The 27,098-nt window shown below is 37.9% G+C and overlaps 1 protein-coding gene across 1 annotated transcript; it reads right to left on the reverse strand.

Moving 5' to 3' along the window:
- Nucleotides 1–4,424: 4,424 nt before the first annotated feature.
- On the reverse strand, nucleotides 4,425–27,087 carry rab10 (RAB10, member RAS oncogene family). The gene is made up of 6 exons (XM_084738237.1): nucleotides 26,346–27,087; nucleotides 18,338–18,398; nucleotides 14,036–14,174; nucleotides 10,931–11,020; nucleotides 7,642–7,743; nucleotides 4,425–5,593 (listed from the first exon to the last, which is right to left on the reverse strand). Exons 1-6 carry the CDS (start codon nucleotides 26,470–26,472, stop codon nucleotides 5,507–5,509), a joined length of 606 nt encoding a protein of 201 aa, XP_084594363.1. The 5' UTR covers nucleotides 26,473–27,087; the 3' UTR covers nucleotides 4,425–5,506.
- Nucleotides 27,088–27,098: the final 11 nt, after the last annotated feature.

Below are 27,098 nucleotides of genomic sequence, written 5' to 3' on the forward strand. Positions count from 1 at the left end.
CCAACAGCTACTAAAAACAGCAGTACCTTTCCTTAGTGTTTGTATCTGCAGTTAAATTTAATCTGGTAGTTTGTAATCAGTGCAGTGTAGGCAGCCTGTAAAGCAGAAATATATTTGGAAACATCAAAAAAAAAATGTGACTTAACAGTTTGCAGTTGCTGACAGTTTGGTGCCACATAACCACAATTTATCACACTAATTAATTCTTAACATGACAAGTAATTACTCCTGAAAGTCTGTTGATATATCAGCATGTTTAGAAGCTTTGGTATTAAGTGATTTTAGATGCAGAGGTAGTGTGTTGTTACAGGAAAATTTATAGACTTAGCCTTTAAATATGCCATTAGAAAAGGTACATTTCCACTAAATAGTTATAATATTTGGTTCAGGGGTGTTCTATGTGAAGATCTTTCCACATTGTCTCACTGCAGAAACACTTTGTCTTTTGGTAATCAGTCATTTGAAACTTTCTGAGAAGTTCAAACATCTGTAGGGATAGAAGCATGTGTTTAAAATTAAAACTACTGCAGGAAAAAAAGGAAATAACTGGCCTAATACAGAGGGATTTTGACCAGATAGTTAAGTCTCGTCAGTCAGATATAAAAGAGGCAGGCTGGTGTGACGAGTTTAAAGCTGCAGCCAGCAGAGGGCGCCAGACAAAGACAGGAGAGACAGACATAATGTCCACCTCAACACTCTCCAGTGTCCCGGAGCCAAAGGACGTACCCTGCATGAAACAAAAACTACAAATATGACCATGTAGAAATGTTGACGCTGCACGATCTAAAATCGATTTACAAGAATTAAATGTACTTTAGTGTTTTGTAACAAGAAATGAAGCAAACAGCTGCCTTGTTTTTGTTTTAACAAACAGCAAGCAGACATTTTCCACATATTTATTGTCTATTTCTCTACATATTTTTTTCATTTTCTCCACCCTGATTGCTCTTTTGTTGTAAAATGCAACAGTGGAACTCAAGTAACCAGTACCTCGACCAGAAATGTAGTGATTTTTAGTCTGCATGCTGGCTTTTTTTGACTAATTTGTTTGACATTTTTCTACGTTAAGAACTGTGGTGTGCCACTGGGATTCAAGCAGAAGGATCATTTTATGCATGTACAACACTTTCCTGAGGCAAAATTTATTGGTTTTCCAGTTGATTTTTGTCTAGACAGTCCTGTCATGGGACTGCGCAAGATTTAAGGTTTTGTTGTCTTTTTTTTTTTTTTTTAACTACTGTATAATTCTACTTCATTTACCAATTTCTTTGCCCTGCACCAGGTGTTAATCTGACTCTAAAATTTTCCAAATAGAAAACACGTTATTCTTCTTGTCTGCCTTAAATAAGAGCAGGTATGACATTCAAATTGATATTTATCTGTTCAGTTCTGCTTTCTGTCAAAGAACAATTACACATTATTATCTGAAAACAGTTTTTATATTTGTAGTTTTGTCACTGGTTGACCCTGGTGATGTTCAGAGAGTTCAGTTCTTGACTATCTTAAGTAGGATAGTATAGTGCAATGAATTCTGGGTAAATTAAGACCTTTTTCGCCATATAAAAAAATGTCAGACTGAGCTGCCGCACCCAACCGCTCAGCTCTGTTTACCCCAGCGGAAAATGTGTGTCTTTTGGGGAAAATTCAAAAGTTAACAAGTTCATTTTACTTGAAAAGTTTTTGTGAAAAGTCTTAACAATACAAAAACATTCTGCACTGACAGTAAACAGTGTCAGTCCAACACTGAGAGGAGCGAAGATGTTAAAAAATAAAGAAATAAATAAAATATGGCACAAGATGCATAGAAATCATCGCTCTCTCCATGACGATGTTAGCAAACCATAAATAATGACTCATGTTTTCCTCTATTTTGCTGATGGGCGATACCGATCAGTTGGTGGCACTGATTGTTACCATGGTAACATGGGTCTTGAGCCTGAGTCAGCCTGGGGGCAAGGCGTCAGTCAGTATGTATTTTTGTGAAGCGGTCCAAATTGCATTAGACTAATCTGTGAGCAAAGTTGAGTCCAGACTGGTGTAAAATATCTTTGTGAAACCGGCCGCGCGCCTCCGTGTCCGACTCACCGAACCAAATTTAAACCACGTTCACGAAAGCTACTCAAACGTCCTGGTTTAACTAGTACAGACGTAAGGATTACTCCTGGATTAATCCAAACCGTGTCTGTGAAACCAGCCTCAAAAATAAAGTTGCAAGTAATTAAAACGACAAACTTGTCAAGCAAAAGGTAACAACAGATTCTGAGTTGAAATTTCTACATTTTGTTTAAACTCATTAACGCCTGTTTTTTGCACTGTCGGGGCTAATTCAGACCAATTATCAGGCTTGACATGCACAGCTATAATTAACGATTAATGACATTAATCCTCGTCGGGCTATTTTTGTACACATCAGTTCAGCTGATCAACGTCTTGATCAGACACTAAGACGGATCCATCGTTGGTGATATTAATTACACCTGAACTGTAGTGTTCCAACTCTAATCAGTCAAACTGTCTGCAGTGAAAAAGGCCTGTTGGCTGGAGGACACCGGTGATAATCAAAGATCAACGATGTGACCCTTGACCTAAAAGTCTGCAGGAGCATCTGACACACATTCTTTAATTCATCAGTTGAACTGGTTGTGACGTAACGAGAGAAATATTTTCACGTGTGACTGATTCAAGTCGCCGACGCAGAAGAGAATCTGAAATAAAGACGCTCAATCATCTTCATGGTCAAGAACACGAAAGACACCGAGCTCGGTTCTGTGAGAGTTGAGGGGTTACTTCGGTATTTTTCAGCCTGGACCCCCGTGTTTTAGCGTCTGAGTGGCTAATGGGGACAGTTTTTGAAATTGGAGCAGTACTGAGGGAGACGGCCGCAAACAGGCTGCAAAGTAATCGTTACGGTTAATTGCACACCATCAAAGTGCTTCCACTAAAAGTGTGTTTTTTTTGCCACCGACAGGCTCAGATTGTTTCCAAGTGTTTGACAACACTATGGAAAAGGAATCGGGGCCGGAATTTTAGAAATACAGCGGAGGAAAACTGATGAACTTGATTAGTTTCTATTAGAATATTTTTTATAAACATCAAAGACAAAATATTTTCAGCATTCCGATAATGCATTTTCACAGAATTCACTGAGTTTTCAACGGATTACTCAGACAAGATCGGGGAATTTTCTCGACCAGTAAATAAAGTCATCGAGTGTACGTCGACTCTGCACAAGCCAGGAATGATATTATGATGAGGAAATAATCAGTCCCTTATTTGATTATTTACTGGGCTAAAACTAGTCAAAATTAATGCATTGTGTCATTAATTATAGCATTATATTCCTAGTTTTATCTTCATTCTATTCACTTGGTGCATGTAATTTTTTTTGTTGTAAAGCTGCATTTCGTGTATGAAAAGTGCAATACAAATAAAGTTTGTTATTTTTAAAAAAAACCATGGAATTTCCAGCAAAATATCATTAGTGTAGGATGGAAATTCCAGGTTCATAAAAAAAATAATAAATTCCAAAGCAAAAGTGTCCTTTATAGTAGCTACAACATCGAAAGGATCCCTAAAGAGATGAACATTTCTGTTAAGGAGTAAAATCCCTTTTATATATATATAATCATAAAACATGCTTCACTAAAACTCAACAGAAACAAAATAAAGCTCACCAAAACAATCTTGATTCATCTTTCCACTGCTCTAATAATCACCAGCTCTGGTTTGGTCAAAATAAAACCTTAAATGAGTTGGATGTTAAAATGATTCTGGCTGCACACGCCGTTTCTCCCAGCTGCTTCCTCCCTCTCGCTTCTCTCTTGATATTTTCACATTCAAGGCGGTGAATAAAGGGTTTATTTCATTCTGAGTTTCATTTTGTTTCTATCAAGTTTGAATAAAATGTGTTTTACGGTGATGAAATTACTGTTTCTGTAAAGGGAGTTTGGTGCGTTTGCCGCTTCTTGTTCAACAAAACATATCATATCTAACAAAAAGCTCTCTCTCTTTGTAGGGATCCTTTCTGTGATGTTGTCAGACACTTAAAATAACAAACCGAGTCTGTCGGTGGCAAAAACAAGCACTTACTTGATGTACTTTGATGGGTGCACTTAAGATTACATTGCAGCCCTTTTGTGCCCGACAGCTGCAGCGGTCTCGCTCACTACAGGACCAGCTTCAAAATTTGTTGCCTCCATTAGTCACTGACACACAAAAACATGGAAAAAATAAGGTGAAAAAATACAGAAATTACCCTTTAAACTAGCTTTTTTTTTTTTATCTACAGGAACTCCTCTTCAGGTCACAAACATCTTGTTAGAAATCTAGTAAACATGAAGCAGGCGGAAACACTGACAGTTCTTAAAATCCGACACGAGTGGAGACATGAAACTACACAGAGCACATCATTGAGGACAAACAAGTTAACTTAAACAAGCTTATTTTTAATGGATCTGCAAAACTGTTTGAATTTCCAAAGAGAACTTCTGTACCTCCCGCCCACAGTTACCCAGTGGCAAACGTTACACAACGTTACAGAAACGCTTCCAACCCAAAGAAATCTGCATGCAGGAACAAAAAAAAAAAAAAAAAAAAAAAAAAATTAAACCCAAATAGGGAAAAAGAAAAAAAGAAAAAAAAAAAAAAAAAAGTAAAATAAATCATACAGATAAAAATAAAACATCAATAAACAGGACATACTGTATAATGCCGTTCTCTTGGCTGGAGGAGAAATTCAAACGCTTCTGCTTCAGCTCGGCTTCGAGAGCCGGAACCGACAGAATATTAAACTGTAATTTCATTGGGTGGATGTGGCTCCGCCCACCACACAGCCCCGCCCCTGTCTTCCATATAAGGCACAGGACAAAATAAACCCCCACATACAAAAGGAGCTAGCCACGCCTCTGTCACTTGGTAACAAATTGTAAATGACCAAATACGGTTAGACAACAGAAACCCCACTAAGTGTACAAAATGTTAATCCTACGTTTGTCTTTTTTGTTTGATTTTCTTTTATTTTGATTTCCTCTGACTGAAGGTGAGTGCTGTGGGTGGGTGGGTGGGTGGGGAGGGTGGGGGAGGTTAAGGGTGGGTGAGGGTGTCCAACCAGGTGAGCTCAGGCAAAGGAAATATTAAAAATATGAGCTTGTCTTTTCACATTTTTTTTCTTTTTTACAACTTTTAAAACAAATGACAAGAAACGTGACTGGATTTCTCTTTTTATCAGAAATAAAAATGATCAGATCAGATGGAGAGTGGAAGAATATGGTGGGGTGGGGGAGGGGAGGAGGGGGTATTAGACGGGTGAAGTGGTTTATTGTTTTATTCTGATAAAGAGACAGACAGAGAGTGTCAGTGTGCAAGAAAACTCATGAGACAGGTTAGAGAGCGAGAGAGTTAGAGTTAGAGATAGAGAGAATATGTGTGTGTGTGTGTGTGTGTTTGTCTGCGTGTGTGTCAGTGTGTGTCTGTGTGTGCGTTAGTGTGAGTGAAACAGAGAAGTTGTTCAACTGCAGCACTTGCTCTTCCAGCTTGTGACTCCACTTCCACCGCTGATGTCGACGTTTTCACTGTTGGGCTCTTTTACAGGCGTCTGTCGCAGAAAAAATAATAAACAGACAGAAAAATAAACACATTTTATTAAATATATGAAAATCATATTAATGGACTGTCTGAGTGAGACATTTTAGCATTATTCTGCCCTCTCATAATGGCCACAGCGGCCCACGATGAAATGTGCAGCATTTGATAGATGGAAAAACTCCAAAAGTGAGATTGAGAGAATAAGAGAGTGATTTAAGATACATTGAGCCTCATGCAAGAACCATTTGTACAAACAGGTTTGTTCTTAAGGTTGGAGTGAACAAGGGATTTAGGAAAACTTGTTGCATTCACCAGTTTTCTCGTATTTAGAATTTTCTTCCAGATGTTTTTAAATAGTTTATACGTTTTTCACTAATTACTGTATATTTCATTAGTTCGCAGACATTCTGAGTTTGAAAAAGAGATTATGATGATGTTGCTGTTCATTCTCACTTACTCTGTCCCCGTGATAAAAACTTCCCCCTGACCATCGACTGCCTTGCTGTGGCGAGTCGTTTTTTTTTTTTTTTTTTTTGAGACATTTCATCTTTATTTCAGTGACAGTCCGACCCTCCTGTAACACGGCGTTAACAGCACTCGCTTTTCCCGTTTCTTTCACTGCTGACGCTGTTATAATGACAGATTTATCTTTATGGATCTCCGAAAGCAGAAGGTCAAACTCCAAACTCGTAAAGTTGTTTTGTCTTTGATGCCATTTTCATGAATGAATACTTCCTGACATATGGAGCAGGATGCACAGCCTTATATGGTATTACTGGGGCGTTAATATGCTAATAATACAAATAATTTAAAAGTCTCACGAACTGAATCTGCTGAATCTGACATGACAGTTTTGTACAAACAAAAGTCAAAGGAATTTAAGGTAAGAATACAAAAATGTTTTTGCATGAGGCCCAATATTTATTCAGTCTGTGTGACCAAAGCTTTGACAATACACTCGTGCTACTTTGTAACCGATGATGATTCAAATTGTCAGTCAAGAAGCTAGTGAGTTTAGTTTGGGTCAGTGGCACTGGACTCTACTGTAACTGGTTACAGGTCATAAATAATAGATTTCTTATAATTTTTAAATTAATCGTATTGGTACTGTAATTTTTTTAAACAATACCCAGCCCTAGTGTTTGCAATATTACACAGTACAGTCTGTATGTACAGTCTGACTACATCTTAACTTAATAAAATAAAAAAGCTTTGCTAATGTTAGTTAGGTTGTAAGACAACACTGACTGACCTGACTTAACTTACTGTCCTCACAGGTGTTTAAGAAACTACGCTTTTTATCATTTAGAAACTGGGATGCGCATGATTAGTCGACTACATGATTAAACGTCAAAACACTCACCAGTCGGCACCAGAAATACTAGTCAATTAAACTACTTTTCAATATTTCATTCATGTTCTTAATTCACTCATATTAACTGCTATGAGTGATTTCCTACTGTTAGACCAGCTGACTAGTCTAAATTAAATTTTGCGTTCCCTATTTAAAAGGCTACCCATGTTGACATGGAAGAAGCTCTAACCCCTTTATTTGACTGACAACATGTCTTGTGGATGTTGAGTGTAATAACAGCAGCAGAGGCTCCACCACCGGTCAGCACACTGTTGAGCCATTTAAAGTGGGCAGATGCTGTTATCATAGTTAGATTAGAGACATTTCCACTTACAGTTGGCATCACAATTTGCATCTGACTGTTGGCTAACTCAGGCGTCCAAGAGGAACAAAGCTGCAGGTACTTAGAGAGGAATATAAATACCTATGACCTCTAAAGTATAATAAACTGATGCAGTTGTTCCTATACTTCTATATAGAAAAGGCAATTAATTAATACTGCAATTCCAGCAAATATCAAGCAGTCAAATAAAAGCATTAAAGTTGGTTCTGTTAAAGTGGTGAATTGATGTACAAACACTTTTATTGATCATGATTGAGCGCACACACACACACACACACACACACACACACACACACACACACACACACACACACACACACACACTATAATCAGAGCTGGTGTTTTAAGTGCACACACACACCTTTCTCAGGATGTCTTCTGCTAACGTGAGGAAAGCCTTCTCGATGTTGATGTTGGCCTTAGCACTCGTCTCAAAAAACCTAATGCCGTGCTCCCTCGCAATCTGTGGAGGAGAAAACAGAGTTAGAGCGAGAACGATGAGTTTGGCCGCGGTTTAAGACGCTCCAGTCCAAAAATAAAGTGGCTGATCCTCTGTGCAGAACACAGATCAGGTATCACTGGTGTGTTACCAACTCAAACACACACACACACACACACAAATGTATACACGCACATCCATTCTAGTCAGGTAGGTGTGTGTGTGTGTGAGTAAGCGGATCTGTATCTGATGTTGTTTTAAATCTGCAGACAGACCAGTCACTGCTAGTTTGCTTTGGTACAATGAGACAGAGCTCTTAAAGGAGCTGCACACCCACAGATGTTTTTCACTTCTCCTGGCTGATTAGGAGCTGTACTCGAGATTTCATTAAGTGGCCAAACCCTGTATACTAACAGAGGACATGTACACAAACTGACGTCACCAGATGCAGGAGTCACCACAGTTACTCCACACAAAGGGATAAACACCTAAACATTCTCCATCTGCCATCAGTGCATTCACATGTTGTGCAGTCAACAGATGAATTAAAAGAAGACAACAGACTGCTAAAGACTGGAGAGAAGAGATAACTACAGTTTGACACAATTTGAATCTTGGTGCTGAAACCTGAATTTCTGGGTAAACCACCACCTAAAAAAAGATAATAAAAAACAGACAGACGCCCCAATTCCCAATGGGATGGGTGCCGGAAGCAAAATACCTGGCAGAGTAAAAAAAGAGAGCGACCCGCACACCAGAATGCTCCTGTTTAAAGGACATTTATTTACTGCTATGACGTTTCAACTGCTTCTGATTAGGAATGTGTGCAATTAGTTGACTATGACTAAAATTTGCCACCCTCGCTAGTTGGCACCAGAAACACTATTCAGTTTAACTATTTGTCAATATTTTATTCATGTATAATGCCAGTTAACTGTTGCCTCTAAGGTGTTATGAAACGGCCTGCCACTAGTCAGAGCTGTGATCCTGACAAACAACCCTGATGGCCCACCTGTTGTTATCAACAAAGTCTGACAGATGACATAAAATCAGTGCGGTTTGTCAGTATTTTCATATAGAAAATGAAAATAAGGTTGAATGTCAGCTGTGTCAGAATAAACTAGTACACAACCACTCAACTGGAGCAATGTGTAACCACATTCAGCACAGACACGGACAATAACCTACAAGGAGAGCAGGCTGCTGCTGCCAGCACTGCTAACATTAACCACACTACGCGTCAGCTAACGTCAGCTACGGGTAAACAATGTTGTTTGCCCACACTGTGATCTGTGATAATATTTGGTCTGAAAAGGTCAAGCATTAAGTAATGCTATTTATCCATGTATACCATTATTAGCCATACTTTCTTCCTAATAGAAAGAAAATAGTTTGTACATGAAACTGCTCACAACAAGGTCTGTGAATTATCTTGAGTGACTGGGTCATGATTTTAGAAACACACTGGTTTTGAATTTTTCAGATGTTTTTTACTCTGAGCACCACAAGACTCTGAGGCCAATTTCTCAAAAATTCTGCAACTCATACCAAAAAAAATCTAGATGATAAATGGCTCTACAGGCCAGGAGACAAATATCTATTTTTGATTTTAGGGTGAACTGTCCCTTTAAGATGGTGACTGTATCAGAAGCAGTCTGAGGAAGAGCCTTGTGCTCGAAGCATTACGCAGCAATGTTTTGAGCGGCTCAGACTTACTGAGGTAGAAGCCACACTTGAGCGGCCTTTGTTATTTTTACTCACGTAGATGTCTTTACTCAGACATGAAGTGAGCAATGCTGACAAGATTGTTTATAATACAGGACATCATATCTCCTCAAAGATATGGAGATGTTGTGGTTTTGAGACTCCCAGATCAAGCAAACCAGCATGCTGTGTAAGCAGCTATTTTACCGTTCCTCTACAACTGTAACTGCACAAGCATACAAATTATACTGCATTTTAAGGCCTACATATAGTTTGAATTATACCTTGGTCTGTAAAGGCTGTCCTGAAAATAAAGCCAACCCTTTCATTTTAGCCATAAACACCCAGCACTAGCTGCAACAGTATTTCTGCCATCACATCAATTTATCAATTTCACATTCTCATAAACAATGCAGGATATTGTTTGTGCATGAATGCAACACATTTAAACCCCCAGGCGAACATATGAGGATTTCTGAGGCAAGTATGTGTCAGTACAATCAGTTATTCAGCGGGGTCAATACACAGGGACTGAACTTTAATGTGGCAAGTGATGTGACCACAAAACAGGTCTGGAACTTGTCTGGGGGCTCAAACATAATGAAAGCCTTATTTTCATTAAGTAAACAAACATTTGCAGGCACATAACTGAATGCTGAAATGTTGCTTTTAAAACGTTTGGAACTCAAACTTCAATGTCCCACAGTTACAGGGCCTCTGGTGCTCAAGGGCACCTCAACTGCACTTGTTAAGACTGCGAAGAGGCTCACATTTCTCAGCCCTGATCCTCTGAGCTCGTCTACAAAGTCCAGTTTATTCTCTAACCTTTAACACTGCGGTGGAGAGAGAAACCTTCGACTTATATTTTTACCTGCAATATGGGGTAGTTCCTAAACAGAAAAAGTTTTTGCTGATAAAATGCTTTGATTTGGACAATTAAAAAAATAGAATTAAATGGTCATTTCTGAAATTTTAGTCATTTCTAATATGTCCCAAGAAACTGCTGTTTGAGTAGCAGTTGTTGTTATAGTTGTTATAGTAGCCATAAGCCTTTATGGCATGCAAACAATCAGCAGCTTACTGCATGCTCTATAAGTAGACTCTATTTTAGTGGATGGTGCAAGCTGACATTTCACAAGTAATTTCAAGAAGCTTTCACACTTTGAATACCTTATTTTTAACCCATATGTGTTAAATAAACATTGTATTCTCTTTTTTGTTGTCCTGCTATTTTCCTGCTACTACATATTGTGTTTTTTAACATTAAGTGTTGGATGAGACTCTCGTCAACACAGTTATCACGTAAATGTGTCATACACACGTGAGAACATGGGACTGAAATGGGATTGACTGCAGGGGGAATCAATGATTAAAGAAGTTTTTTCTAGATTCAGGTCTATGAACTAAATGTGCAGCTGCAAAGTGGCAGCAACAAATCAGCCAATCAACATGCAGGACCTTGATGACGAGCGGCTGGTTATAGCTGCAGTGGACTGCACCATCTCACCTGCTCCCCCTTGGCTTTTGGTACGACCCTCTTGTCCTCCATGTCACACTTGTTGCCTAGCAGCATCCTCTCAACGTCCTCATTTGCATGCTGAAAAAGATGAAGAAGAAAGAGTTGATTATCAGATTACTTTTTCTTATCAGCAACATTAAAGGCAGCTTCATCTCGGACTTCAGAGAACCGCTTGGACGAGCTCCCACAACCCACCCAATCAATCAAACCTAATGAAACACACAAAGGTAATAAACAGGTAATTTAATAACATTTCAAGCATTTATTAGCCATTAGAGTCAAAGGGGCCAAGATGCTGAGCATATGTGTCAGTTACTTTCTTAATTTTGCAGGGCAACATGGCTTTGCATCTAGAAATTATTGCATCTGTCTCTCTGAGAAATGCCAGAACTGGTTGGTTCCTCTAATAGAACAACTCTACTTTCCACTCAGTCATTCAGACAATCGGTTCCCAACATACGGGTCAGGATTCCTTCAAAGGGTCTCAAGAGAAATCTGGAACATCGCAAGATAATTTAAAATAAAGCAAAACACAACAAAGTAAATTATAAATAATTAAAATTAAATAAGAAATGTTTTAGGCTTTTAAACTTCAACTGTTGGATAGATTTGAGATACAACTGACAGATATTTTCATTATCAATCTGCCAAACTAATACTACCAGTCCTCCTGTATAAAACAAGTAAATGTCAAAGGTGAAAAATGTCCCATAAATCTAGAAGGATATAAAACAGAAAATAAGAGAATTGTGAAATTTTTGCTTTAAAAAGTGGTTGAAGCCATTAACTGACTGAATAATTGTTGATTAATTTTCTGTCAATCACTAAGTTGCTCAATTAAATGCTTAATTGTTTCAGTTCAATTAATTTTACCTCAGAAAATAATCATTACTGATAAAGCCAACTTTTTTTTTTTCAATCAACTGATTCATTTTTCTGTCTGTAAAATATCAGAAAATAGTGAAAGATCATCATTTCCCACAGTACAAGCTATTCAAATGTCTATTTTTATCCAAGTAACAGTCAACCAAACCAAAACATACTCGGTTTATTATCGTGTGTCACAAAGAGCAGCATCAAATCCTTGCATCTGAGAAACTGGAACCAGGAAATGTTAAATAAATAAACAGAACAATTATTTGATTTTCATCTTTTCAAAATAGATGTCAGTTAAGTTTCTGATGATCAATGGATCCCTGCAGATCTAAAATAAAACAAATTCACTCTTTGGTTGAAGGAGTCACAACTTATGAGACATATGCAAACTTGCACAGTAGATTGCAAGTTGATACCGCTCTGTTCATCAAGACCGTATTTATATTTCTCTCCAAGTTAGCAGAAATCTCTGCATCCTATTAACTCTCTCTGGAGTCAACAACAAGCCTTCATACAAAGAAGTTCAACATGAGCAAGGCCAAGTTCTTAGTTAGCAGGAAATGCATTGTGCTTCCTTTCCTTGACCGGACTCAAACCTCTTTAACAGCGAGGGAGAGAAAAATTGCAAGAAATGCCTGGCAGTCTCAACCTATCCGCTTCATTTAATGCGTAAAACCTTCATACCGATCGTGTGTCTTCTGTAATATCATAGTGTAGTGTTGCATCCAGGGATAATAAAGATTGATAGTGTGAGCTATTGATTGCAACTCTCACGGTAATTAAACTGATGTGTTTGATCTGGACTGGATCCCACAAGATTACTCACATAATAGAATAATCAGTACTGAGATAAATAATAAGATGGTGCTGTAGAATAAAACACAATGCAACGTGTTAGGCAATGAACTCAGAAAAACAACAGAGGTGGAAGTTAAAACAAAGGCACAATGTCCACAGACATCCATCTACCTCTGACAGCAGCAAGACAAACCGTATGTTACAGACAGCTTGTCCATTTTATCTGATAATTAGCTAATCACTCTGAAATATCAGGCTTGTTGGAGACTGATGTCACTAAATGTTGTGTGCGTGAGTCTGCACTTCCTTGCCCTTATGGATTTGTGTCCATTATGACCAAATAAAGAGGGAAACGCCGGTCCTCACAAGGGCTGAACAATTTTGAAGAAATACCTAATTGCATTATTTAGACTAATTTTGCAATTGCAACATGATCTGGGATATCAGAGGAAAGGAGAATTTTTCTATCAACATTCTCATTTTCATTGAAAAACACATTAAAACAATCAAGTGATCTTATTTTTTGCAGGGATCTGTACTAAATAAAGATATTTCCTGAAATTTAGAGAACGATGTGTTGACCAGGACACCTCTGCAGCACCATGATATTTAATTTAAAATAGTATTTTAACTCACATTTCATATTTAACAAATACTGTGCATCCTGCGATTTGAAAACTGTAGTTGGCCATATTGCAATTTCAATAAAATTACCTCACTCAGCGACCTCATACAGAACTCAGGTTAACCTTAAATGCAATTCTGTTTATAAAGACAAAGCAGAAATTCAAAACTGTAATTTTGAAAATAAGCGATTTGAGTGACTAATTTTTGTATGGAGATGGTGTACATTTTGGACTTAAGGTGGACATGTGACTGTGGACTTGTGAAGGTTATTGTCTAGGCCTGTATCACTGTTAATATAATTACTGTTACTGAGCAATCATTTGTCACACCTGGATGTATTAGTTGCTATTCTAACCACATCTCCTACTTCCTCCTGATAGTTTAAAAGTAAAACTGAAAGTTGGAAACAGACATGGCAACAGAATGCTGACTGTCTGGAGCAGAATCTCAGGTTTCACTAATACTTAAGAAGTAAAACAGTACAACCCCAGCTGCACACAGCCATCTGGCTCATCTGCAGTCATTTAGTCACAGACTCCTGCTACACAGCTCACTGCACACAGGTCAGCCAGCTAGTTAGCAATGTTGGCTACATTCACTCAAAGTGTTTAAGTCACTTTGTCATCATGCCAAAGACGTAACAATAGAAAAAGGAGTGCCAGCACTCAACTCTCCAAAAGCCATAAAATCCCGATAACATCTCTGATAACATTTTACCCTGCAACATAAATCCACATGATGTTATTGGCTCCGAGTATGGAAAGAGAGAGGGAGAAAGTGTGTGTGTTTTACCTCGTCAATGTTGCGCAGCCATTTGCTGATGTTTTCAAAGCTCTTGGCGTTGGTGATGTCGTAGACCAGCATGATGCCCATGGCTCCTCTGTAGTAGGAGGTGGTGATGGTGTGGAACCGTTCCTGGCCCGCTGTGTCCCTACACACACAGACACACACATTTTATTTGTTTGTATTCACGGCTTTCTTGCATTACTGTGACTCAACGATTACTTCACAAGATGCTGATATGCCTCTCGCTTTCCATGACTGCAAATCACAACACATACCAGCAACACATGTTAAAATGTTTTGTTTGTAAAGCAAATACCAGTATTACGATATAATATTATTGGGGGCTGGAACTAACAGCTTTATCACAATTAATCGATTAGTTGTTTTGTTGATAAACAAAGGAGCAGATCAGTGTTTCCAAAGACTTGACGAGGTCTTAAAATGTCTTGTTTTGTCCACAACCCAAAGATATTCAGACAACTGTCATGAAGGACTAAAGAAACCTCAAAATATTCACATTTAAGAAGCTGAAATCAGAGAATTTGGACTTTTTTTTTTTTTTTTTTCAAAAAAAAAAAAAAAGATTACTCTAACCAACTAATCAATAATAAAAATATTTGCTGATTCATTTAATAATCGATCAGTTGTTGTAGCTCTAACATTATTTAGTGTATAGTACTGATACATTAGCTCTGAATCGCTGATCTATACTTGGCCAACTCACTCCTCTTAATTGTGAAAATTAGGTCAGCAACTAATGGTTACTTTCATTATCAATTAATCTGTCAATTATTTTCTCCATTAATTGATTAGTTGTTTGATCCTTTAAGTGTCAGAAAGTGGGGAAAAATGTTGATCAGTGTTTCCAAAAGCCCAAGATGACACCCTCAAATGTCTTGTTTTGTCCACAAATCAAAGATATTCAGTTAACCATTATAAATGACTAAAGAAACCAGAAAATATTCACACTGTAGAAGCTGCGATAAGAGTAGAGTAGAGCAAATCAATTCCTCAACTCATCATTGCAGCTCAGGTGACTTTTTAAATTCCAGTTACAGGCCAATATAAGGTAATGCAATTATCTTGATCACCAAATAAGGCTAATAAAAGTCTTCAAATATTTAAGGGCCTATTAGCACAATTCTGCCTCTGAACAGAAGAAGTTTCTCTGTTTTTAGGTGCAGAGGAGCCCGACAAGCCACACAAGTCGAGTGGAACCTGCTAAACACACATTAAAATCCACTGCAGGCTAACCATGTCCTTCACACGTCAGCACTAGCATGTATCTCAACTATGACATTTTCCTATCTGGGGAAACCCTGCCAACATCCATCTATCACCGCTGATACAGGAAACGAGAAGAAGCCCAGAAGCACCAGGCTCACATGAGCAAATCAAACATACGCTTACAATAGTTGTCTCACTGTGACGTTCAAAATCATAGTTGGCTCTGCAAAAGTTGGATTTTATTGAATCTGGTGGGCATGACCACAACTCTGGTGGCTGATGAAGATTAAATCCAGACAGGAAGAGGAGAATATGTGATGTGGACAGAGAGTGAGATAGAAAACAGCCACAGAAGAGGTTTAATGGACAGTATCAGGCCAAATGTGATCAAGTCTCAGATCACATCACAATCATTACTGCAAGAGAACCAAACTATTTAAGAGCTGGCAAATTTTATACATGCACAAGTCACAAGGGCTAAAGATTCTTAAAGAAGAGCCTTTTACTTAAGTTTAACTAACTTGCAAATTACAGATTCCTGATACTCCGGTACTTAAAAGACAGTACCGTATTTTCATATTCCTTATACGTCCTCTCTGTGCTTTCTTTGGGGGAAGGACTGACGCTATAGATGTGAAAACATACCATAGGATTAACATCATGTCACAACTTGTTAAAACATCACATAGTGCTTTCAACATTTGACACAACATCTAGGGCTGCAATTATTACCTTATCATAAAATTCCCAGTGTATCAATTCCAGTTTTCTGTACGTCGTTTATCTTCATATAACATGATTATTCAACAATATAAATCTATATATGCATTTCATTCATCGTTTCAGTGTATTGACCCACACACTTCAGCTTGAGTTAAATGTTAAACTACCACTCTAATGGGATGAAGAAGTTCAGTCTTGACATAATAATCTTTGACACAAATCCTTATGATGACATTTTGGTCCATATTATAAGTACATATTTTTCAGCGTCAAAATGCGATTTTCCCAAGCCTTTCTAAAACTTTTTCACACTTGACCTGACGAAGGTTTCTGCATAATAACGTTGCTGCACATAAAAACCCTAGGTTGAGGGAGGAGGGGCATCACCACTGTTACCCACATTTGAAAAAAAAAAAAACAGAAAAGAACGGAGATGGAGTCTGTCTTTAAAGGCCAGGGCACAAGGGTAGCCCAGCCTCCAAAGACATTTATGGTAATATTTTATTTTACTTTATCCTGGTTCCTCCTTCAAGCTAACACCAAAAATAAGTGGATAATATGCTCATGTAGAACAATTCCATCTAAAACAGAAAATTCACCTACAACAATTTGTATCATTAATTAATTAAATCTTTAGGTTGCATGTCAATTAAATGTGGCGAAACTTTGCTCATTCCAGCTTTGGATTGCTGTCTGCACAAACCAAATTCATCATATCCAGCAACACCAAATAATAAAAACAATTAGATGACAAAATATTTCCAGCTCTATATGAAATCTTATCAAATCTAACTTGACAAACTTAGTTTAATTTTCATGTTTCATCATATTAGCAGAAGAAAATGTCAAAAATCATTTAAAAAAAAGTCATTTCAATTGGGGGAAAATCAGCTGCGGTGAACAACAATGATAGTCCTGCAGCAGAGCTCCTGATGGACAGATGACCATTTCCTGTTCTCACATATTTCTGGGCTTGAGGGAGGTATGTCAAACAGATGTTTCACTATGATGTAACCAGGCACAAACAGAAAAGGCTGGATTGAGAGACAAATATAACAACAATGGTATAATTTTCAGAACATGGATTTGGGTATACAAACCTGGGCCGTAAGTTAACTTTTTTTGCACATAGCACTAGTGCTACAGAGGTTAAAAGTTTAATCTTTGCAGCTCTAGTTACCATGTCTAAAAGTCAATTTTCTCTTGCCCCTGTACAAACTGTTTTATTTACTAGTGGTTATCAAATAACAACAAAGACTTGAAGTTGATTGTCATTTTAATCAAGGGCTTCAACATCTATAAAATGTCAGAAAATAATGAAAAGTATCCATTCCAGTTTTTCAAAGACCAAGATGATGATTATCTTTAAACGTCTTGATATTCAGTTTGATGTGATCAGAAATAAAAAAAGAAGTAAATCTGAACCGAAACAGCATTTTCAATCATTCTGCATAAAAAATTACTTTAATGATCAATCAATTATCAATATAGCTTTTTTAATCACTTGCAACACAGCATTTTACTCGCCCCAATCTTTGTTGAACCCTGACAAGTCCAACTAACATTGTCTTTATTTGTCTGCAATGGTGAAGTGCAGCATCTCAACATGTCTTGCTGTACAAAAATCTATATATTAAACTTGTGATGAGTAGTAACCATACTGATCATCAGTACAAATCTGCAAAGTGCTTTTGTTTTTATCAGCAATTTAGACAAACTAAATCTAGAATCTAAAATGTTTTTGTTTTTTGAATGCAACAGATTCATAATATATTTGAAATAATAAATTCTAGTAGGTTGTCTCTTATTTAACTATTTTAATTCTACTTCATCCTTCATCTTATTTTAGTATTTCCTCAAAACTATTTTAATCTGCTCACCTTGCTATTCTCTTCAGTTCTTTTCCCCAAACACACACACACACACACACACACACACACACACACACACACCTACCAGAGGCTGTGACAGCAAACACACTGGGACTTCTTGCCCCACCTCTTTGTTTCTCTCTCCCTGTATGTCTCTGATCTGTTTATTTTCTTCCTCAGCAGTATGTTTTCTAAATTTGCCCAAAAAAAGACAACATGCATTTTGGATTTTTTCACCCCCACTTCCATTTTTATGACACATTTAACTTAAGCGGCCCTGCATATACCTGGGCAACCCGCCCAAATAAAGTCTACGTGTGCATCGATTCACCTCAGACACAAAAGAGTGGCCTTGTCTCAAGTGTGTTACAGGAGTCATTTCATTCATGACACAGACCGACGTTTTCATAGCACATGCAACATATATTTAGCACTCTTCAGCTCTGCAAACTGAAAACCAATGTCTCAAAACTGTCCATTGACTCACCAGATCTGTAGTTTGATCTTTTTTCCTTGTAATTCAACAGTTTTGATCTTGAAGTCTATTCCTGTAAGAGAAAGAAAACACATCAGTATACGGCACATATATATCAAAATAAATGAATAACTAGCATGTGAAGTACTGACAGTGAGAGACAATCAGACTATTTGGCACTGATGCAAACAGAGAAGGAGATGTCAACAATAGAGAACCAGAAACAACCAAAGAAAGACATTTAGGGGGAGCGGGAAATGGAAAGTGAGTAACACAAGTGTTTCCATCAGAGAGACAATAACATTATCTCTTCCTGATTCTGCAGTGTCATGCCCAGACCTTGAGCCTATCAGCAGACAGCTGTGGGATCAGCAGCTGGTGAACAATGGGGGTGCGCGCGCACGCACGCACACACACACACGCGCGCACACACACAGACAAGAACCAGGTTAAGGCAGGAAAACTGAGAATGTGTTTGCATGCACTGCAATAACCTTGTTCCTATAAAACCTGTGCTTAAACACAGCTGGTTAGAATCATTATATTATGAATATTATAGTTTATTAGTGACATCTCATGAAGCCTCAAGGATTTCTTTTATTACTTTTGGTTGAAGCATTTGGACTGATGGTGCAGTGAGAGGACAGGCTGTGGTGAGAGAGCACACAGTTTTTCCTACGTGTGCATGTTTTTCAACGTGGAAGCCGACTTATTTCTGTTTCCATTTTGGTTGGACTTTGGATTTAATTATTTCTGTTTCCATTTTGGTTGGACTTTGGATCTAATCATTTTTTACAAGGACACTCCACTATGTTTTTGTAAGGAGGTTAACTGCCATCAAGTCTTTCTTGGCCAGCAGTACTGGGACTACCCTGGTGGTAAACTGACTCACTCAGGATCAGAAGATTTCTTACGTGGCAAAACTCTGATCTACTATCAATGTAATGTAATTGTAAAGCATTTATAAACATTACATGGCTGTAATGATTAGCAGGCTAGTAAATCTGCCTTAACAATCACAATTTTGATGATGAATAAATTCACTGTTTTTGTCATTTATCAACCAAAACTGTCAACCCTTCTCTAGTTGCAGCTTCTCAATGTGAACATTTGCTGCTTTTCTCCGTTTTATATCAACATATATTGAATATATTTGTGTATTAGAGAACTGGTGAGACACAACAAGATATATGAAGATGCCACTTTAGGCTCTAAAGACATTTTACATACTAAACTAAGACTACCATTAATAATTATTTTTATTATCGATTAATCTGTTGATTATTTTCTTTAATTAATTAATCTTTTTTTCCCTTAAAAAATGACCATATAATACAAATGATAGCTAAACAATCAAAATTTTATCAAAATGGCAATTTGGCCTACACAATTTTTAAAACACAGGAGGCTTAATATTTGTTAAAGGCAAAATACCATTTCAAAATGAATATCGTAGTGCTGCAGAGAATCTTTGTTTTGGAACAGATCCCTGCAAAAAACAAACAAAAACAAAAAACAACCAAACTATACTTGCTTAAATATTGTCAATAAAAATAAGAATAATGAGAAAATCAAATGGTCATTCCTTCTAATATCACAAATCACAGGCGTACCACATTTGCAATTTCAGTCAAAATAATCAAATTATCATCATTCAGCCCTAATAAGTAAAATGTACATCACAGCCCTAACTGACCCATTTAAATTGCTTGTTTTGTCCAACTAGTAGTCCACACGTGTAAGATATTCATTTCATGATCATATAGGACAAAGAAAATTCAGAAAGTGACTAAAATCAATTAATCAATTATCAAAACAAATTTGATGTTGGTGGACTAAAGAATAGAAAAACTGACAATGAATCGATTATTTAAATAACCCTTACTTTATACCCCAGAAAATAGGGATGCAACGAACGATTATTTTCATATCAATTAACGTGCAGACTATTTCCACAACGAATTGATTGTTTAGTATATAAAATGTTTTTAAAAATGTGAATTTGAATTTTCCAGACCCCAAACTGACAACTTCAAGTGGCTTCAACCAACAATTCAAAAAAAAAAAAAACACTTGACATTACTATCAATAAATATTAGATGCTTTTGCTTGAAAAACAACAGACATAATCAAAATATTGATATTTTGACCAACTAATAGATTGATCAATTAATCATTCCAGCTTAATAGAAAATGCAATCAGTGACTTTTACCAGCTTCTAGCAGCAGCTGAAAGTAAAAAAAAAAAAAACAAGAAGCAAAGGTGTAATATAGACAAATAATCCAAATGAATCATCATGTTTGGAGTAACTGAGATAATTATCTTTATCATAATAATGAAGCCCTGGAGGAGGCCAGATTAAAAAGGAGTGACTCATGACTGAGACTTTTTGGCCCAGAAGTGGTGTTTTCCAGTTAAGTAACAGTAAGCTGTCAGTTCAGCTCTGGTCAGAAATTGTGGTTGGTTAAAAAGTACAAGAAACAGCTGTGCTCTAGGTGGGGCAGGCCCATAGAATAATGAAGAAACTGGCTGCCAAGGTGTGACTCACTAAATATTATGCACTCTCCAGAGAGAGGGAGGGAGGGATAGAAAGATATGGTTTGCCAGAAACAAAAAGAGACAAAGAAGAGAGGAAGAGATTCTGCAGATCAGACAAAGCTTACTATGCCTATGTTGATGTTTTACCCTGAAAAACATTCAACAGGAGCGAGGATGCACTGATTACATTTTGGGCATGATACAGTTCTTGATGTCTATCACAAAAAGTTTTCCAAAATCAAGCTCAGCAGGGATAACTTCATATTTGTGTCTTCCTGGGGAGGAGTAAAAACACTGAGTAGATCTGTGTGTTTTCCCTGGTGAGGTGCACTGGCAGGTTGTCAAGAAAATACGTGAATTGTGCAATCGCACGTTTACCTAATCACTGGAAAAATGGGCACAATTCAGAGGAGAATGACACTTTCCATGACAGCCAAATATTGAATTGGACATCTTAAAAGAGAGAGTGCATGGTTTATGGCCGGCTTTCTTTTTAATCCCAGAGGAACCATTTCTTCCACAAGTATGAATTCCACTTCAGCCATCGCCAGTTTCCATGCAAAATTCATGATGTGTTGTGGAGAGAGATTTCGAATCGTAACATCATGCATATTCAGCACTCCTGACATGCATAACCTCTAATATAGAAGGAGGAAGGGCATTGAGTGATTAGAAATGAGGATGAGGTGACTGATGAGAAAGAGGGGGGGTTTCCAGTGGGGGTATTTTGAGAAGCAGCTGTGCATCTCTGTCTCCAAAGGTATGAGTACTGTGTCAGAGGAAGAACACACTCCTGTTTCACATGCCCTGCTTCTGCTGTTTCTTCCCAAAGTTCAGTTCCTGTTAGACTTTACAGATTAGACATCAAGGCCTGTACCTTGTTCGTGTATGGGGCCTTTTCAAGTGAAGCACGGATTTTTTTTTTTTGCCAACTTTGACAGCGTTTGGTGAGATGGATTCCTGTCATTTAACAACTGTACATTTTGTACTTGCAGCAGTACAGTGTTATGATCTGTTTGTTGCATCCACTAAACTTACAGTGCCAAAATATTAGCAATCATCGCAGCCAACAAAATACTGGGCCAAACAATGAAACCACTGATCAAATGGCAACAAAAGCAAAAGCAGACTATCGCACAGTTAGAGGCTTGGATTAATATTCTTCAAAAAAGTTCATATTTATTAAATCAAAAAAGCAACCATCCACAAATCACTGGTTTACAGACAAAAGTTGATCCAGAGAAAACTGGTCAGCAACTCATTTGACAGCTGATCAATAACTTAAGTCATTTTCAAGCACCAACACCAAAAAATACCTTGTTACAGCCTCTCAGTTATGGGTAATTGCTGGTTTTCTTTATCTACTGTAGTATTCATGATTTTGGTTGGACTAAACAACTGATCTGAAGCTGCTACCTTGAGTTGCAAATTATGAAGCATATGTTTTCCTATTTTCTGGCATTTTATATTAACAAATGCCTAATCAAGAAAATAATCAGCAGAATAATCAATGATGAAAACAACTGTATCAGCCTACATATATTATCATACATTTTCACTAAAGTATTGTATGTTGTTTTACATATTATAATTATTATAATACAATTATGTTATAACATGTCACATTACATTATTTATCCACAACAACTCCACTGACAACTACTGCACTGAATTCAGTCACTCTGGGGTTACTGCACCTTACTGGCTTCCATTTATAATACTTAAAGCAACCTCGAACTACCATTCTACGTCACAATATAATATAATTCAAAAATTGTTTACCATTATTCTGCACACTTGTTCTGTCCTGAACTGTGTTGTTGTCCTTGCACTATTTTCTCGTATTATTTGCCATGTATGTTGTACCAAGACTGAGAGACTAGCGTATGAGCTTTTTGTTGTGCTGTGTACCTGAGGATAAGTATGATGACAATTAAGTTGAACTGAACTGAAAGGGTAATCTGATCAAAGATCCTTTGACTGTAGGGCAAAACATACAGTACTTCTGAAAGGGCTCTGCCTTTTTCCAGAAGTAGAACCAACAGGTAATATCTAAAAATGTATCAAAAATAATTTCTCATATTTACTGTATATTGTTAACCATCTGATCTCCTTGACAACTAAAGGTCTTGTGTATATGACGTGCTGTGAGATTACACTTTGTTTTGAATACAGATGACAAACTAAGACAAGCTGAGACAGAAGCTTGTGACTGGATGAAAACTGTGATGTAGTTTTTAAGGGGGGAGCCCTCAAAGGGAACCTGGGAAAACTTTAGTGAACACTCTGACATTAGTAAAACTTTGTTGCTTTGTGACTAATGTCTTGTGTTGTCTCAGTATCTCTGAACTTGCTACTGGTGTTGCCCCATTTTAGACAAACAGGGGAATCATCACAAGTGGGCACCTCCTAAGCTAAATGACAGCAATGACTGTGTGGAAAGTTTCAGTTCAAGCACTGTAATCATCATTGTTTCTGGTATTCTTCATACTTAAAATAACTTGGTAAGATGTTTACCCAAGTTTTGGGATAAATTAGACAAAAACAGAGCATGTTTACATGACAGATACCAGAGCAATTGCTTTAGCAGGGTTTTACACATGATTCTTCATGTGGAACAGGTTCTTATTTTTAAGTCTTTTCTTGGGGGTAGACAGAGTGTGTTGAATATAATACATTTTTCTTAAAGGTAAGAAGGAAATTATACCTGTAGTTGCTGCAAACACTGGAATACTTGCTACCCAACTTGGCAGGGAAAGCACCTCTACAAGGAGCAAAGGTCACTATTCGTCTTTGACTGCTGAAGAACCTGTCAGTCTGCATCTGACCATCATCACACAGCCTTCCCTTGAACTAGCTGAACTGGCAGAGCTCTGGTATGCCAACTTTAAAGTCAAAAAAGGCACATAAGCTCCATAATGTTGTTTCTAAAACAGCACAGTGTAATACAACACAAATAAGCTGATCACAAGACAAAGAAAGACAAAACATCAATATCACATAAACCTAACACATAAACAAATACATGTGACAGCAAGCTTTGAAACAAACTGTCAATGGTTGTACCTCAACAAATCTAATCTAACCTGGATGTCACTGTTGTCCATTATGGTTGTGTGTTCTTAGGCAATACAGTCAAGAGAGATGTCAACACTTAAAGGTTATGAAAATCTGGGCTTAAAATTAAAGCCCAATCAAGAGATCAAGGCTCTAATGCCGATGCATTGCAAGCAGTCAGCTCCGTTTAGTTCAGCAAAACACGTCTAATGTTACATTATTACTCAGCACTGATCTTAAGCAACAGGGGTAAATGGAGCCTTCAGTTGGGCCGTGCAGGGATTTGACATAGTTTGACACTTGACTCATGTGAGCGTGATGTTGGACGCATGCGTAACAGGTCAGAGGGGAAAAAAGCTGATGATGCCACCATGATGAATTGTTTATGGTTCTCTTTGGAGCAGTCATGGAAAGAAGCAAAGTATGTTTGCTTACAAATTAGAAGCAGGCATACTTTAGTATTTTTCAGTAGCTGATCCTGCTACTTTATACATTCACTCCACTACATTTCAGAGGGAAATGCTGTACTTCATAGTTGATGGTTATATCATCAATTCTGACATACAAAAGATATGATCCATTGCTCAAGACAAGACTACTTAAAGCAGCTCCACTTCCACCAGCTACAGTACATTAAAATGCTTAAACATTCAGGCTGCACAATATGTTACTGCAACGATTTTGACAGATATTATGACTGCGATATGATTCACGACAAGCAGGAATGGTCATTTTTGTGTCCTAATTTTCATTTTCACTGAAAAAAAAAGAAAAGAAAATCATATCGATGTGACATTTGTTGAGGTCTGCACCAAATAAACACATTTTCTTATATCTGGAGAACAAGTTTTGTAGGCCAGGGAATCTCTGCGGCATGACAGTATTTTATTATAATGCTGTTTTTCTTCATCAAAAAATAGCAGCTTCTACAATTTGGATACTTCACTTGGCAATATTGTGAATTCAATAGTGTTTCAATTAATCCTGCTGCCCTATTGCACATTAATGTAGCAGTCATGACAGACCAGCAACACTATACACAATAAAAATCTGAAACAACCCATTTTTAATAAATAGCACTTTTCTTTTCAATGCTTTTAAGTACTTTAACTTAGTACTGGAGACAGGACTTTTCCTAGCAATGGAGTATTCTTACATTATGGCATTGCTTCCTTTACTTCGATAAAGTATCTTAATAGTTCTTCCATTACTGCTTGAGGGGCTTTACTTGTGTGGCATCTATTCTGAACAGAGATGTGTTACCTTTTAAGTGTAATTCCCACAAAACCTTACAGTTATACACATTAATATTAACATGTTGACACCTGTCAATTATGTGGGCAGACAGTTTTTACTGCTTTTGTAACAACAGCACAGCCCTGTACTGCTACTCAGTTACTCCACTACAACAACAACAACAACAACAACAACAACAACAACAACAACAAATGGTGCTGGTAGTTTTGACTGGTTATGACTCTTAGTGATTCTAGTTTGATTACTGACAGACTATGAAGACTCCATTACCGTTCAACCTAAAACAAAAAGATTACTCAGAGGGGATTCCCTAAGACTAAATCCTCTCAAGTTGGGGTCCATGGTCTAACGTACCTCTACTGTGGGGGCCTTGACAGGAAAAAGAATTTAACTAAACAGCCTATTAAGTAGTTAAAGTAGCTCCACTTCAACCAGCTACAGTAATGATACACCAAGAACACTGTACACATAATAAAAACCTCTGCAAGTACAATTTACTGCTAGTGCTTATGTACCTCTACTTAATTTTGGTGACTTTTATTTTATTATTGCTTCCTTTACTTAAATTAAGTATCTTAATACGTAATGTATCACTGCTTTGAGGGGCTTTACTTGTGTGGCATATATCATTTTAAACAAATATTCAGGGTTTGATCACTTTAACGTGTATTTGGCACAAACCCTTATAATTATATTAACTGAAATTGAAATATAAACGCCTGTCAGTTATGTGGTGACAGTTTTCTGTTCTTTTGTAATACAGCAAGGCCCTGTACTGCTAGCCTCGTTAGCTCACTAGCCACTGGGTCAAGTGACATGACAGCAATCCCTCTGGCACCTAAACCGGTTATACTTGCCATTACTGGCAGGCTAAACTACAATAAAAATAATGTTTTGTTATTAAAGTCACAGTCATTTTAAAACAGGGGGTGGCTGGAGTGTGAGTTAAAGCTGCACAGCTAGCTTCCCAGCTAACCTGTGTGCAGGAGGCCTGGAGAGAGGCTAACGTCAGCCAGCCAGTGCATGCTGATAGCACACTGGCTAACCAAATATGTCCTGCCTACCATTTCCAGCTGCAGCGAGAGAGAGTCAGGCGAGTCACCCAGCTGTCAAACCACCCCAGAAACACCCGTATCAACACACCACCCGGTATCTGTGGCTTCTTACCTATGGTGGAGATGAAGGTTGTGTTGAAGGCGTCGTCAGAGAAGCGGAACAGCACACAGGTCTTCCCCACGCCCGAGTCTCCGATCAGAAGCAGCTTGAACAGCAAGTCGTACGTCTTCTTCGCCATTGAAAAACAGCGTGTGTTCACCCAGACAAGATACAAAAAAAAGCTGATAATAGCCTAGCACGTCTATGTGGAGTCTAAAGCCAGCTCCTTAGCCAACCTGACCAACTACCCCGCTTCTCTGGACTGTTAAACAGTTAAACAATCTGGGATCTGTTGATTAGCTTGGCAAGCTAGTTGGCTAAATACCACCCAAAATAACGTGCCCGTAGACGTGTCCGTGAAGTTATATCTCCCAAGCCCGAGTGTTTTATCCCCCTCTAAGCTACAGCATGAGAACAGAAAGCAAAAATAGGATCTCTCCTCCCGTGTGATTCCTCTTTTCCACTCTTTCTTTTCTCCCACACAGTCGGGACAAAATGGCTCCTCTCTGCTGCTCTCTACCCCGACTCACTCTTTCTTCAAACTAACGGCGAGCTAATTCAAATTCTCGGCACACCCCGTCATTCCAGAGCCCTGCCGCAAGCTCGACCGAGAAGAATTTGAAAAAAATCTCAACGTTATAGTGTGTCAAATTCACTGTCTGCTCGGAGTTATTTCGCTTTTTTCAGGACAGATTAGAACCGAAATATAGACGACCGCCGTCGCCTTCGAATGGGAGCCACCACGGCGACACCCTAGGCCCACAG

This window comes from Lutjanus erythropterus, chromosome 15, assembly GCF_056507025.1.
Source record: "Lutjanus erythropterus isolate fLutEry1 chromosome 15, fLutEry1.hap2, whole genome shotgun sequence".
Lineage (NCBI taxonomy): Eukaryota > Metazoa > Chordata > Actinopteri > Lutjaniformes > Lutjanidae > Lutjanus > Lutjanus erythropterus.

Excerpts from the sequence above, each read along its gene's own strand:
- rab10 (XM_084738237.1), bottom strand. The coding sequence starts at position 26,472 with ATGGCGAAGAAGACGTACGACTTGCTGTTCAAGCTGCTTCTGATCGGA. Across the intron at positions 14,175-18,337 it reads AAGATCAAACTACAGATCTG|GGACACAGCGGGCCAGGAAC; the intron begins GTGAGTCAATGG and ends CTGTGTGTGTAG. Across the intron at positions 11,021-14,035 it reads GGCTGCGCAACATTGACGAG|CATGCAAATGAGGACGTTGA; the intron begins GTAAAACACACA and ends CATCTTTTTCAG.